The 15,614-nt window shown below is 46.3% G+C and overlaps 1 protein-coding gene across 2 annotated transcripts; it reads right to left on the reverse strand.

Moving 5' to 3' along the window:
- Positions 1-310: 310 nt before the first annotated feature.
- Positions 311-7,828, reverse strand: Psme3 (proteasome activator subunit 3). Of its 2 annotated transcripts, none has more exons than XM_037200921.1 (11): positions 6,943-7,060; positions 6,826-6,858; positions 6,644-6,706; positions 6,334-6,438; positions 4,287-4,335; positions 3,763-3,875; positions 3,496-3,564; positions 3,312-3,379; positions 3,161-3,215; positions 2,961-3,047; positions 311-2,045 (listed from the first exon to the last, which is right to left on the reverse strand). In XM_037200921.1, exons 1-11 carry the CDS (start codon positions 7,015-7,017, stop codon positions 1,965-1,967), a joined length of 798 nt encoding a protein of 265 aa, XP_037056816.1. In that variant the 5' UTR covers positions 7,018-7,060; the 3' UTR covers positions 311-1,964. The 2 variants fall into 2 exon arrangements, with proteins under 2 accessions (XP_037056816.1, XP_028712677.1); XM_028856844.2 differs by lacking the exon at positions 6,943-7,060 and adding an exon at positions 7,555-7,828 and having other exon boundaries at positions 315-2,045.
- Between the last annotated feature and the right edge of the window lie 7,786 nt (positions 7,829-15,614).

Consider the following 15,614-nt stretch of genomic DNA (forward strand, 5'->3'; position numbering starts at 1 on the left):
AGCCTGAGCCGCTGTTCCCACACGGAGCCACAGCGACCTCTGCTGGTAGCTCATGGGTATCACCGGGAAGGATGGACAGAGGCAGCCTCAGTTCCTGGAAAGGCTTTTACAGAATTCAGGTTCAACACAAAGCAGGAGCCACCTCCTCCCTGGTCAGAGGCTTCACTCCTGCCACCATGATGAGAAAAGGAGCATTCAATAGCAAATGTACACACAACAGATTGGCCAGAGCATCTGTGGAAGTGGGTGTCTGAATGCTCACACATGCCCACTATGTCCCTTAGTCATCAGAGTACGGCACCAGGGCCTGCAGCTTTAGAAAGAGGTCAAAGTACCTGTATTTTTAATAATTTCTTGACATGGTAAAAGAATTGTACATTACAATCCAAGGGTGGTGGGGTGAGGAGGGGCAGTGGAACAGTCAAACAAAAAGGGAGGCTGAGAAACACATGGCGGGAGGAGGGGAGGGCTCAGCTGAGGGATCTGAGGGTGGGTAGGAGTACTGCCCAACTAAAATGCAATTGGTTTGTTACTGAGCACTATTCATGGGAAGAGAGCATCCTGACTCCTCCTTTCCTATCCAATACTGGGAGTGAAAATGATGCATCCCAGGTGGAGTATGATTGAGAGTTGGAAGACAGGAATAAAAGCCAGAGAGACACTGAGAGTCGCTGGCAGGTTGACTGCAGACACCAACTCTCACTTAAAAAGCTGGCGGTTGATGGGGTTAACACAAAAGCTGTAACAAGTGGTATCTCTGGAAGATTCGAAAGAGGAGACAACTCTTCTATGGGTTTGACCTTCGCAGCATATTTATACACACACGAACACACACACATGTGCACGTGTGTGTGTGTGCACAGACACATACACACGAATTTCTGCTTTCCCTGGAAGCACAATACTATAAATATGAGAACTCTTTCCCAAAGGGAAAGCACAGCGAGGGTCAGCAGCCTCTGGACCGCACAGCTGCCCACACCCTAGCTGATGCACAAGCAGGCCTGGCAGAAGGGCAAGGGGGGCCAGAGGGCCAGCTTTTGCATAACACCAAAGGAACCCGAGTCACAGAGGGAAGGCAGGCCTTCGGGAGCCCTCTGCTCCTCGGCTCTCCTTCAACTTACCCTGGGCACCAACGGCTACATTATCAGAAGAGAGGGTAGTCCTGGGACTTTGCTGGGTGGATGACTAAGACAACTGTCACCTGGTAAGGTGTTGCGTGTGTGACAGGGGCTGAGGGGACAGTGGTGCAGGAAGGAAGGCTATGTTCTATAAGGGAGCAGGAAGCATGTATACATGTCCCTAGGCGTGTGTACATGCGTACACATGTATATGTGAAAACCCCATTATAAAAACATCCAAAGGAGCTCTAGGGATGCAGCTGAAGGCCTAAGGTATCCCTTGTCATGGTCAGGCTCAGGTGGGATAGAGACGGGTGGAAAGCCCTGAGGCATCACCAGGGCAGCTGTGGTAGGGAGGACCCAAAGTCCCCCAGAAGCGAGACACTGGCCTCGTGACAGGAAGAGATGTCCCTTCCACCGCCACCCCCCAGTTCCGAAGACACCTAATGCTTTCCCTAGGTCCTCCAGCTTTAACTGACTAACCATTGAAAGGAAGAAAACACAAAACTTAAAACAAGGGAAGGAGGGAAGAGAAGAAAAAAAAAAAACAAGAACCCCACGATTATTCTTGTGCCAGTATCTTGCACAAATCTGGAGTTCTCCAGAAATTAGGACAGGCTGGGTGTGGGGTTTGGGGGAAAGAGATCGAAGAGTTCCTGAGGCCTGAAAAAAGAGGTAAACACATGGCAGAACTAGATGAGAGCTTCATTAGACTCTAACTAAAAACAGAGAGGTGTGGTTACTACTTCCAGCCAGTTTCCCCATCACGATAGTCATGTAACAAACCAAGGCAATGTCGGTCTTGAGCCAGACTCACAGAGTCCCCTGGCCCTGGCCCTGGCCTCAGTACAGTGTCTCTGCATTGCTGCTCCGGGGCCGTTTGATTTTCTCAATATTCTTCAGGATCATGTCATGGAGAGTGACCTGGGAAAGGAAAGGTCAGGGGATCACTCATTTCTTCAACCTCTACCTCATCAAACAATCACTCACCTTATCCTACTCTATCACCTGACGCAGTGAAGGGGCAACACTACTTCCTCTGTTCCCTGAGCTGGCTCCAAGTGTTAACCACACAAGAGGCGTAAGAAGTCCTTTAGTATGCTGCCTCATTTACTGCTAAAAATTATGTTTGGAGTCAGCAATCTAGCTCCCATTTCAGAACAGAAACGGAAGTCTGAGCTTGAACATGATCAAGATCACACTTTCCAGCAGCCAGGATCAGGAAGTGCTCTCGAAGAGGACCTGACAACTCACAACTGCCACTAACTCCAGCCCAGGGATCTGACACCTTCTTCTGGGAGCCCCAGGTGCCTACGCTCTCACATGCACACATACTGACAGACAGAATTTTATCACAGCACTGGGAGACAAGAGTCAGTGGATCCCTGTGACTCTTGACACCAACATAGTGAGCTCCAAGCTACAAAGTGAGACTGGGTTACAAAGTGAGACCCTGTCTAAAAAACCAACAACAAATTAAAACAAATAAATCGCCCATTACAAGAGGACTCTGGTTACAAAGCCATCGTTCTGATTCCGATACCCATGCGTGACCATCCATATGCCGTACACCAACCCCACCTAGACAGAACAGCAACTCCCAACTAGACTCCTTCAATGCGGTTAAGCTCTCCACACCCAGCTGATGAACAGCTGTTTATGTAACCCAGCGGGCCTCAAATTCTGGATCCTTCTGCTCAATCTCCGGAGCAGTTGGGATTATAGGCAGCTACCACCCTGGCCATTCCACTCATTTTATTCTGAGCCCCAGTTTTCAAGAAATCACCATGGAACTAAGAGAAGCCAGGACAGCTATGGGCAGGGACTGACTTTACTCACATATTGATTCCTCAGCTCTGAGATGATGAGCCGAAGGCTGATGTATTCTTTCTCATCAATCTCTGTGACAGTGCGACGATAGTCCTCCTGCACAGGAAGCAGGGCAGGCTAGTCTTCCAGGCCCAACGCCTGTCGACAGCTCATTCCTAGCATCCTACCTATCCTGCCACACCCCCTCCAGACCCCAAACCCCAACTTACCACATGGGGATATTTAGCTATTTTAGAAACCAATTTGGCTCTTGTAATATAATATCTGGAGGGAGGGAAAAATGAGAAGCAGTTGAAGGGGACCCTGAACATGTCTCCCACTCCACCAGTAGTTTTCTGGGTCCAGCCCAAGCAGCCCTACCTAGAGATCTGGTCCAGATAAGATGCAGCTTCACTCTCGACAGTTCTTAGTTCTGCAACTGTTTCCTCCTGCGGGGAAGGACAGGCAAGTCAGGGTCCTTCCGTGCTACCTACAGCAGCACTGAAGACCAAAGCAGAGAGACCAAGCAGGAGAAGCAGCTCCCCGTTTGTAGCAAACACATTACCTGAATAGACACCCCGAAGTTGTTCCCGTCTTCTATTCTGGGAATCAAGAGTTGTACCCACATTTTGACCTAGAGTGTGAGAAGAAGAAATGAATGGAGAAGGACCTTGGGCTTTCCTGCTAAAGCCATGAAATACACGATACTTGTTGCTGGGGATAGATGCCAGAAACAAAGGAATCAAGAGACCTAGCCTGCCAACCCCACCCATCATTTCATAGCTCAAGCGAAGCTATTTGGGTTCAGCCATAGGTCACTAGGCCGTCTCACCGTGTTACATTTCTCGATGAGCAGCCGAATCTCAGGTTTTACTTTCTCAATAATGTCCACCAGCTGCTGGTTGCTTTTCAGCATCCCATTGGGCATCACAAACACCTTGGTTCCTGAAAGATACATCAAGGTCACATGTTCAGGGCAGTGTAAACTGAAAGCCTCTTCCATCTTTTCCTCTTCCTCAGATCTAGAAGATGTAATGACCTTTGCCTTTTATCTTTCACAATGCTAAATGACCCCGCTGCCCCTTAATTCATCAGGTAACTGCTGCTGCTACTCCAGGGGGCAAATGACACAGAACATGGACTTCTGTGATAACTGTGAGGTGTGGCTCATGCCTCCAAGCGTTCTCTGTGGCGTCTACCCTGAGTCAGCGCCTCCTGGTGTACTAAACAATGATCATTGTAGGAAGGTGCCAGGTGTTGATCCTGAGAAATTAAATCAGAGCTCAGCTGGTGAAAACCAGAGCCATGCTACTTCTCAGGACTGCTAGTCAGCCTAGATTAGAGGGCAGCTCTTACCTTGGAAGGCCTCTTCACATTCATCCAATCTGCGCTTCTTGTAAGTGGGCTAAGGGTATAAGGAAGCAGGAATTAGCTTGCATTTAACACCACATGCCCATTACAAGACACTATACAAGCAAGTTTAATTCCTTCCTGGACCCCATAGGTTATCGTACTAATTTCTGCACCAATACATATAAAGCTTTTAAAAGAGGTTCTTGCCACAAAGAAACTTACACTCTAGTTGAGAAGGCCAAATTTACAACCAATAGAACACATTAAAAAAGCAGCTGAAGCGCCGGGCGTTGGTGGCGCACGCCTTTAATCCCAGCACTCGGGAGGCAGAGCCAGGCGGATCTCTGTGAGTTCGAGGCCAGCCTGGGCTACCAAGTGAGCTCCAGGAAAGGCGCAAAGCTACACAGAGAAACCCTGTCTCGAAAAACCAAAAAAAAAAAAAAAAAAAAAAAAAAAAAAAAAAAGCAGCTGAAGGGGCCAGTGGAGGCAGGTAGAGGCGCGTTTCACCAAGCTTAACCACCCGAGTTTGATCCCTAGGACCAACACAACGGAAGGTAACCAGCTGGCATGCTCCTACCCACTAAACAAACAGTGCTGCTTTTCAAAACATTCAAGGAGCAGGAAAAATTCTTTTTAAAAAACAGGAAGAAGCCAGGTGGCGGTGGCGCACGCCTTTAATCCCAGCACTCAGGAGGCAGAGACAGGCAGATCTCTGAGTTCGAGGCCAGCCTGGTCTACAGAGCAGGATCCAGGACAGGCACCAAAGATACACAGAGAAACCCTGTCTCAAAAAAAAAAAAAAAAAAAAAAAAAAAAAAAAACCAAACCATGAAGGAAGCAATCAAGGCAGGTAGAGAATTGAGGGAATATGCACAAATTTGTTGGTTCTAAAATAAACACAAGATTCAACAAACTCAGAACAGTACTTTCTATATGCTAGGAGTAATGTTGGGAGCTAAGGATATAGGCAATTAAGATGATTCCTACCCTAACTGCAGATTTATTTTGCTTTGTTTTGGAAAAAGGATCCCAGTATATGTCCCAACTAGCCTTTAATTCACTACATATCCCAGGCTGGTCTTGAACTCACAATTCTCCTTCCTCAGACAAGCTGAGTGCTAAGCCACCATACCCAGCTTAATTAGTTGTAATTAAGATAGTTCTGAGCCAGGCAGTGGTGGTGCACACCTATAATCCCAGCACTCGGGAGGCAGAGCCAGGCGGATCTCTGTGAGTTCCAGGCCAGCCTGGGCTACCAAGTGAGTTCCAGCAAAGGCGCAAAGCTACACAGAGAAACCGTCTTGAGAAAAAAAAAAGATAGTTCTGAAAGCTAGTAATATAAATCAGTGGTACAGTGTTTATATAACATACACATAGGCTTGACCTCCAAGACAGGAAAAAAAAAAAAAAACGAAAAAAAAAAAAACGAAAAAAAGAGGAATATAGACAAAACTATAGTATCACTGGTGTTCTAACACAATGTGAACATGGAACTAATAAGGTACAGGTATTAGCTGGCATGGTGGTGCACACCATTCATCCCAGCATTTAGACAGCAGAGGCAGACAGATCTCCATGAGTCTGAGGCTAACTTGGTCTAGTCTACACAGAGAGTTCCAGGCTGGCCAGGGCTACATAGTGAGACCCCCATCTCAAATACAAAGCAAAATACAGGTGCTAAAGAGACAGTAAAAACAGGGCCTGCAGCTATGCAGCAGGAACAGCTTCTCTTCCCACCCTAAGACACAACGCGCCCAACACAAAAGTCTTATTCAGAAGCATGGGGAAAGCCAGGTAGCTGGGAAAAACAAAACAAAACAAAACTATAGCTAGTTTAGAACCAATTAAAACTCAGGCTAACACTGGGAGCAGCACTAACACACTCACCTTGTTAAAAATGAAACTAAAGGTGCAAAAAGTAGTATTCTGGAGTCACCATACCTGAAACAGAACCCCAGATCCCACAAGCAAGGCCCAAGTCCTCTGTACATCCCAAGGCTTACCAAGAAATAAAATACTAAAAACACAAACATAAATGCAAGACACTCACACCATCCAGTCCATCGTGGCTATTGGTGAGGAGAATGGGGTCAGGGACTGGGAGATTCATGTCTGAGTGGATCTGAGTTAGGTCATGGATATTTAGGATTGGTTCCTGAAAGAGAGGCGTTCACCCCAAAACAGTATTAGTGTAAGTTGAAAAAAAAAATAAAATAAAATAAAAGAGAGAGAGAAGTATTTGTAAAAGAAATGAGTGCCTTATAGTACACAAGAGAACAGAATCAACACACAATCTGCCCCATTTGTCTCAAAGACAGGGACCAAAGAGGTAATTTAAAGTAATAAAAAACGTCTCTCACCTTCAAAAAACTATCAAGTTCTAATAACTTCTTTGGGAAAAAATTTGCCACCAAGTCTTCTGCCTAGACAGAGGAAACACACCTGAATTAATGATCGTGGGGCAGTCACTCCCTCCGTGTAGCTCTTTCTGGGAACCCCCCAGCTGTTAACCGACACCTCTTTTCTCCTTTACAACACTCACCTCACTTGTGATCCGCTCCCTGAAAGAATCAACCTAAAATCAACAAAGAGAGCAATTCAATACCTGCTGACTACGGGCAAGGATGAGGAGCCCCAAACGCAGCTGCCTCTCCCTCACCTTGAAATTATAATCAGTAGGTGAGAGGCCCCCAGACTGCAAATACTTTATTTTTTTGCGGATCCATTTCTCCATCTCAGGAGAGATGTCGGGGCTGGAGGCCAGCACCTGTCAGTCTCCCCCACCTCTCTTCTCCCCCTTCCACCCCCTCCCTTTGTCCCTCCCTCTCTCTGGTTGTCCGAAATCCTCTGAATTTGATAAACAGACAAAAGCTGAAAGATGTGAGATCACAAACGTGCCGACTCCCACCCAGACCTGGCCTATCATACGCAGTATAGGCAAGCCGCCCAAGGCAGGGTCAGCAGCAGCGTCCGGGGGCGGGGACGCGGCTGGGCCGGGGGCCTTCCACCTGTCACTAGCCTAAAGCACTGAGTTTAAACACGTGTCCGCGGAGGAGAACCTGGTGCGCTCCATCACCAGAAGCAGGGCAGAAAGCCCACCCTAAATCGTCTTCTCCAAGGCCGTCTCCAGGCGTGGGGGGCTGGGTTGAGCCGAGCGGAAGCTCAGAGCTGGTGTCCCCAGGGAGACAAAGACGACACGGGGAGTGGGAAGCAGGTCCGACTGCTGGGGGTTCGAAGGGAGGGATGAGGAGGCCCGGAGCTGTGCCGCTACCTTGAGCTTCACTTCCTGATCCACCTTCAGCAACGAGGCCATGGCCGGGCAGGGCCGTGTCCGCTCCGCTGGGTGCTGGAGGTGCTGTGGACTCCGGGGAGGGCGCCGGAGGGGCCTGAGGAATCTCCACTGCCCTCGGGACCCGGCCGCCCTCGCTGGCTTGCTCACCGCTTGCTCGTTCCCTCCCTCCGTGCCGGCCGGCCACCCGCCCGCCTGCCGCCTGCTGCCTGCTAGCTCTCTTGCTCGCCCTCCCGGCTTTCGCCGCTCACGCCGGAAGTTACGTCACAGCCAATCGCCGGGGCTCCGGCGAGGATTAGCACGTGCCCCGCGCAGCCGCTCTGCTGCTCGGCTCTTCGAGGTGGCCGATGGGGGCTCTTAGAGCGCCAAGCCCTTGTGCCCTGTGGTGGTAAACCTGGGCCAGGGATGCTGAGACCCAAGGCTCCCGGGGACTCAAGGGTGGTGTGTTCTCTTGTCCCGGAACTCGACTTCACCGTGGGACCTCATGTGCCGCGGCCGCTGGAAGAGCAGCCGTCGCGCCCTAGTGACGTCGACTGAAGAAGCCCGCCGGTCCCGGTCCCTAGTTGGGCGTTCCGGGCTGACTGCCTGGCTCCCGCCTCCCTCCCCTTTCTCGCTCTCGCTAGGACCAAACAGAAGACAAGTTCCATAGCACCGTGCTTTCCCGGTGTAGTAGTTATCATAAACACGCAGACCTCAGATACCAAATACCTGAGGGACAAACTCTCGCCCAGAAGGTGACTGTGGCTTATCGAAGGCAACACATTGTTTCCGGTTACTTCACTAGACTCAAACCTTCCCAGTTCTAGGATAAAACTTACCATTTTCCTAATGGAAGTCTGAGACAGCATCTCTTGGTTCACCAATTTATTTTCTTCTTACGGGTTATTCAGTGCAATAAAATGGAGCAGGGTTCTGTGCTATATCGCAGAAGTGTTACACAGAGACTTGAAATGTATATTTCATGTACGCAGTTTAGTCTTCTAACAGCCGCATTTTAGAAAAAAAATTAACTTTAGCCACGTTTAATCCAATTTATATTACAATGCAGTCTGCCCCTTGTTCCGTGGATTTCCAATTCAATGGGTTCAACCAACTAAAAATATGGAAAATATTCAAGAAAGCTTGAGCTACTGGGACCTGCGAGAAAGATGGATGACACAGTGGGTATTAAGGAGCTAACAAGATAAATTCAATCCATTAGACACCCGTGAGAACCAACCCCTGCAAGTTATCCCCTGACCTCTATGCACACATGAACAGGCAAGCAAGCACACAGACACAGACACACAGACACACAGACACACACACACACACACACACACACACACACACACACAAAATGAAACAAAACAACCACAGAAGCCGTGGCGCACAGAAGCATGTAGCCATCGGCTCCTCTATGGAACACAATGTTTATGGGAAACTGAAAGTGAGTCATCCACTGAGGTTTCTGGTTGTCTGTCATTGATGCTTCATATTGGGGAAACCACCACAAGGTGACAACACAACTGCAAATTTTGATAATAAGAGCAAAGAGGTGGCACAGACAATGGCAGGAATCTATTCTAGAAAGTCCTTTCCCACTTACTCAAGTGCAAATCCCCTACCCCACCCACCTTGCTCACTCATTTCTACAGTTCACCTTTCACACTACTTTCTGTTAACACACATCTGTAGTAACTTTCCATTGTACTGGATACTTAATGTCAAGAATTCTCTCCAAATTAGCTTTATCCTGTTTTAGGTATGCCACTGTTCTATGTGTCTTTCAGAATTCTAACTTCAATGTAGCATGAATCTTAAAAGTTCTTGTTAATAAAAACAAACCTGGGGCAGGTACTGGGGTGAACTCTGGAAGATCACAGAGGTAGAACAAGCCACAGCTTCCTCACCTCGACAGTTCCTCAGCTGATCCTGCTTCCTCAGACTGGAAGCTTCTGAGTCCTCATCCAGAATGGGTCTCAGCTGAACTGTGCTGCTCAAAGCCTAAAAGCTTAACCAGCCAGATGCTTCTAGTTTCTGGTCTTCATGCCTTATATATCCTTCCATTTTTGCCATCACTTCCTGGGATTAAAGGCATGTGTTACCATGCCTGGCTGTTTCCAATGTGGCCTTGAACTCACAGAGATCCAGACAGATTTCTGCCTCTGAATGCTAGGATTAAAGGCATGTGCTACCACTGTCTATCCTCTATGTTTAATATTGTGGCTATCCTGTTCTCTGGCCCCAGATAAGTTTATTAGCATGCACAATATTTTGGGGAACACGATAACACCACACATCAAAATTAGTGTTTGTGCTTATAATTGTTTTGTTTCCAAGTAACTGTTTTGTCTTCAGATAGACTATGAGAAGATATCCTTTCCCCCCTCCCTTCCCACGTTTTATATAGACATCCATCAATTTACTTACTGAAAAAACAATTATAAATGCCACTAATTTTTGTGTGCTAGAAAGTCATGGTATCGAGGATGATTGGCCTTACTTTAAATTCATGTCCACAAATCTCAAGCAAATGTCGATGCCACCTGAGCTCTTTCTCCGTGCTCTTAACGAGTTTTCTCATATTCCAAATGACGGTCACATTTTCTCTTCTCTTAAAACCTCCACTGTTCCTTCTCATTCACCTCCATTTTATGGTCTTGGATCATTTGTCATTGAGAATACAGAAACAAATGAGAAGGTTCTTATTACCTGGCCTGGTTAGTTTTTTTTTTTTTTTTTTTTTTAAATCTTGACACAAGCCACGGTCATTGAAAAAGAGGGAACTTCAATTGAGGAAATGGCTCCCTTAGATTGGCCTGCAGGCAAGCCTGTGGGCACTTTCTTGATTGATGATTGATATGGAAAGGCCAGCCTTCTGCGACAGTGCCATCCCAGAGCAGGTAGTCCAGGCATGTATAAGAAAGCAAACTGAGCAAGTCAGGAGGAAGAGTCCAGGAGCAACATAACTCTGTGCTTTCTGCTGTAGTTCCCACGCCCAGGTTCCTGCCTTGAGTTCCTGCCCTGCCTTCCCTTCATGTTGGACTGAAAGAGAAAATAACCTTTCCTCCCCGGTTGCTTTTATTCATGGTTTTGATTTCAGCAATAGAAAGCAAACTAAGACATCACCTTCCCACCAAATTGCCGACCTACCAATCCTCTCTGTCTCTCTTTCCCTTCTCTCGTTGGAGGAGATCTCCCCTCCTCTGAAAACCCATTCTTCCTTTTGTACATTGCAGTCCATCCTCTTCCAGTTCTCAAGGGACGGCCTCAGCGACTGTCCTTTCTTTCTTCTTACTCTACTCCTTCCTCCCCCAACTCCCCGAGGCAGGGGCTGGTGTGCACCTCAGGGTGACCTCCAGCCCCCTGGGTGGACTAAGCAACCTTGAACCCCCAGTCCTCTGGCCCCCACCTCCTAAGTGGTGGCATCCCAGGTAGGCACTGCCATACCTGGCTGCAAATAACTAGGCTTTAACAACACCTGGTGTGCTTCTCTTTGCTCTTCCCTCTAACAACTACTGTATGAAACAGAACTATTTCAAATGAACTAAATGTAAGTTTTCTTAACAATTCTGAAATATCCCAAGATCAAAACTAGAGCTTCTGGCCCTAAAGTAGCCTAGTAAGGGAGAGAGATCACTCATTTGATGATTTTAATTTTTGGAGACATGAATGGGCCACCTTTAATGAAGTTAATGTTTGTGTTTCCGAGCAAACTAGAAGTTTGCAAGTATTATAAAAATTGTAGTATATTCTTAATTTTTAAGTCAGGAAATCATTAGTTTGGGAGGGGATATATATTGATATATGTAAGCAACTGAAACATAACCTAAAATATAGGCACTGAAGGACAAAAATTAATTCAGTTAACATAAGGTTGGCCATCCCTACCACCTCAGCCCTTCCTCTCTCTGATGTGAGAACTCCTTGTCCTGAGTTTCCCCTGAGAGCTGAGCCAACACAGACAGCTCTCCTTAACTCCCAAGTACGGTGAGGGTGAGCCTGTGGCTGAACCTCTCAGCTGAGATCCCTGACCAGGAAGGCAGTGATGGGCAGCCACTTGGGGAGATGAAACAGGAAGATCCCTGAACCCAGGAGTTCAAGGGCAGGCTGAGTAACAAATAAGACCCTACATCATGAACAAACCAACCTTGACATTTGTAACCATGTAAAGGGATGATGAAATATGGAAAAAACAGATCTTAAAATTAGAATCCCTCCAGGAAATCTTAGGAGTATGGGAGATGAGAACAGCCTGAAGCCCTGCCACTATATGAGACAATGTCTCCAGGAAAAGACTTAGCATTCCACAGTTGGACCACTTACGTTCTTTTTTTTTTTTTTTTTTTTTTTGGTTTTGTTTTGTTTTTCGAGACAGGGTTTCTCTGTGTAGCTTTGCGCCTTTCCTGGAACTCACTTGGTAGCCCAGGCTGGCCTGGAACTCACAGAGATCCGCCTGCCTCTGCCTCCCGAGTGCTGGGATTAAAGGCGTGCGCTACCACCGCCCGGCTCACTTACGTTCTTAAAATAATTTTCAATGTTTATTTATTTACTGGTGGCCCAGTTGCATGCCACAGTGTGCATGTGGAGGTTGGAGGACAACTTGTCAGAGCTGGTTCTCTCCTCCCACACAAAGGTAGACTACATGTAGGGGTGCACACCTTTAATCCCAGCCCTCGGGAGGTAGAGGCAGGTGTGTCTCTGTGAGTTCGAGGCCAACCTATCTTATTCTACCTAGCAAGTTCCAGGAGAGCCAAGGCTACAAGGTGACACCCTGTATCATAAAGACAGACAGACAGACAGATAGATAGACAGATAGATAGGTAGTAGACAGACAGACAGACACAAAAGCAAACAAACAACAAAACCAAAAAGAACCCTACTCTGAGTGACCACCAACCTCAATGGAGATTTCGCCACTTCCTCCACTGGCTCTTGACCTCCACTTTACTTCTTGGCCTCATGTTCCTGCACGCCTGCTAACATTCTTTTCATTTTCAGTTCCCCCTGGAAGGTCTTACCCACATTCATAGCTTTAGCATCTCAGAATGAACATGACTCAAACAGAATTCCAATTCCGTTACTTTCCTCTTGTCCATATCAGATACCTCACTGCTCAAACCCAAAACCTAACAGCCCCCCCACCCCCCAATTCCTCTTGTCCTCATCTTCTCTATTCAGTCTGTTAGTGGGTCCCCTCAGGACTTCCTGTCTGTCCCGCTCTAAGCCACTGCCATTGTTTCCTGGATATTACAATGGTTCCTGTCTGGCCTCTGCATTTCCATTTCTGTCATCCTCCCACTCTCCTATTCTCCACTGAGTATCCAAAGTTCTGTTTTTTAATCCTGGTTAGGTAGAACCCAGCAGTCAACTCAAAGGTGTCTGCCGTTTGTACAGAACCTGGCGAGCGCTAGATGAGGGCTCTGAGCCGGCATTTCCGGCCTGGCAGCTGGAGGTGGGAGATACCACTTGGCCCATTTACTCTTTTTCTTGGGACATTTTCTCTTGATGATCTGTCCTTTTTCTTCAGATGTTTCACTTATCCACTGGTCTCTGGATTCCTTAGTTGGTTGTTTTTATTCTCCTGGAAAGATAAAATCAAAACTCTGCTCTAACCCTAACTCTGGAGGGGTTCCTTTTTTGGTAGATTATATTTTTCCTAGGGCAAAAAGTTTTTTGGCAACAGAAAAAGTATTATCTTTCAATTTAAAAAGTTATTTTGAAATTTTGAAACTAAATATATCTTAGTATGTGTGGATAAATATAGCTGTCTTCCCTTTTTTCTTTATATATATTTTCAAGGTTTAAGTGTATTTCTTTTTAGATCACAAAGGACATTCTCTTTGAATTTCAGCCTGCCTTTTGCAAGTAGCTTTTAAATTTAAATCATTGTAATTCTTATGTACCTGCCTCTCCCTCCCAAGTGCTGGGATTAAAGATGTGAACCATGGCCTGGCTATGGATTCCTTATAATAGTTATTGGCTGTGGATTCCTTATAATAGCGATTCTCATAGGGTTGTCCTGGCTTAATTTGGTTCTCCATTTCCCTTATTTTTTAGTGTTAAGGGAAAATCTATCATGCTTGCTGATTTACTCCAGATTTGTTCCCTGAAAAAATTTAATATTCTAGACTTAATTAAACATGATGCCAATTTGTCCACTATTTCATTATTTTCAGACATTTTGTCTGTCTTGCTTGCGTGAAACACATAAAATTTGATGTCTTTGCTAAGTTTGTTAGGTTTCGCCATTTCTGTGCGTGACTCCCATGACCAGATAGATATCTTTGCCGTTTATCTGATAGTTAGCGTTTTTCCATTTTGATGACCACATACCTGTACTACTGCATGAACTGGACAAGACAGAGATTTCCCTTTTGCTTTCCTTGTGGATTGTCTTATAGTCAATAGTCCTGTTCTGATTTTCTGATTTTCTGGTTCCTTCTTCTGTATCTCACCACCACCACCACCACCCACCACCCCTGTACCCCCTCGCCCTCCCCACTACAGCCTAGAGGCTGCCACTTCCATTAGTTTCAGTTCTATCATGGCTGGTTGTAGGAGACCAGCCCCTACACTTATTTACCCCAGGAACTCTTTTTTTTTAAAGATTTATTAATTATTATTTATTTATTATATATAATTTATTATAATTTAATTAATTATAATAAATTATGATTAATTTATTAAACATTATATAAAGATATAATAATATTATTATTATTAGTGTTCTGCCTGCACACCAGAACTCATTACAGATGGTTGGGAGTCACCATGTGGTTGCTAGGAACTGAACTCACGACCTCTGGAAGAGCAGCCAGTGCTCTTAACACTGAGCCAGCTCTCCAGCCTCCCAGGAACTCTTGAGGAATGAGGGATAAGAGACTGAGGTAGAAATAAAGAAGAGAGAGAAACAGAGAGAAAACACAGGATAGACTCTGGTGGGCCTGTGGTGGTATTGTGTTCCCCAAAATATTATACACCCTAATAAACTTATCTGGGGTCAAAGAACAGAACAGCCACTAGATACAGAGGCTAGAAAATGGTGGCATTCACACCTTTAATCCTAGCATTCCAGAGGCAGAAATCCCTCTGGATCTCTGTGAGTTCAAGGCCACATTGGAAATAGCCAGGCGTGGTGACTCACGCCTTTAATCCCAAGAAGTGAGCTTTTTATCCCAGGGAGTGATGGCAGATAGCAGAAAGGTATATAAGGCGTGAAGACCAGAAACTAGAAGCTTTTGACTGGTTAAGCTTTCAGGCTTTGGAGCAGAAGTTCAGCTGAGATTCATTCGGGATGAGGACTGAGAGGCTTTCAGTCTGAGGAAACAGGATCAGCTGAGGAATTGGCAAGGTGAGGAAGCTGTGACTTGTTCTGCTTCTGTGATCTTCCAGCATTCACCCCAATACCTGGCTCCAGGCTTGTTTTTACTAATGAGACTCTTTAAGATTCTTGCAACATGGGCCTGCATCCTTATCTACTGGCCCAGAACTTTATTCCAAAGGTCTATTTATAACAATGCCAAATGCTGGAGCAAAAGACCTCCTCCTTGCTAGTTACAGTCACCTGGTACCCAGGCCGGAGGTCCAATCAGCCTCTTATGCAGTCCTGCTGGGTACAGTCACTAGGAAACCTAGTGGGCTACAACAGTTGGTGAACCATCAGTAAACCGTGTGTTAGCCAAATCCTGTGACCATTCTGTTGATCCCCACAGTCCAAAGGTGCCTCTTTTGAGGGAGAGGTGAGTGGTTTAGGGATAGAGATTATGAGCAACTGAGCTATTTCCTCAGGGCAGGAAGACACAGACCCCTTTTGTCACGAAGAAATTCAGACAGGTACCAATTCCACTGTAATGCCTTCCTTCCATGGCTGAGCCCGCAAGGACTCTGCCTTCGGACATATCCAATCCATCATTGTAAGGGGCGCCCTTATGACCATAGGGTGGTTGGCAATGACTGAGTATAGAGTTCTCCATGAATTGTAAAATGATGTTTCTCAAAGAAAGACTTTTGTTCTCTGTATATGGGAAACATTTATAGTAGAAGCCACCAGGCAAATG

This window comes from Peromyscus leucopus, chromosome 8b, assembly GCF_004664715.2.
Source record: "Peromyscus leucopus breed LL Stock chromosome 8b, UCI_PerLeu_2.1, whole genome shotgun sequence".
Lineage (NCBI taxonomy): Eukaryota > Metazoa > Chordata > Mammalia > Rodentia > Cricetidae > Peromyscus > Peromyscus leucopus.

What these genes read in the sequence shown, in the direction of transcription:
- Psme3 (XM_037200921.1), bottom strand. Translation starts at nt 7,017, where the DNA reads ATGGAGAAATGGATCCGCAAAAAAATAAAGTATTTGCAGTCTGGGGGC. An exon ending in CTACTGATTATAATTTCAAG is followed by an intron (nt 6,859 to 6,942) that starts GTGAGGGAGAGG and finishes TGTTGATTTTAG; the next exon opens with GTTGATTCTTTCAGGGAGCG. An exon ending in TCATCGAGAAATGTAACACG is followed by an intron (nt 3,565 to 3,762) that starts GTGAGACGGCCT and finishes CTCACACTCTAG; the next exon opens with GTCAAAATGTGGGTACAACT.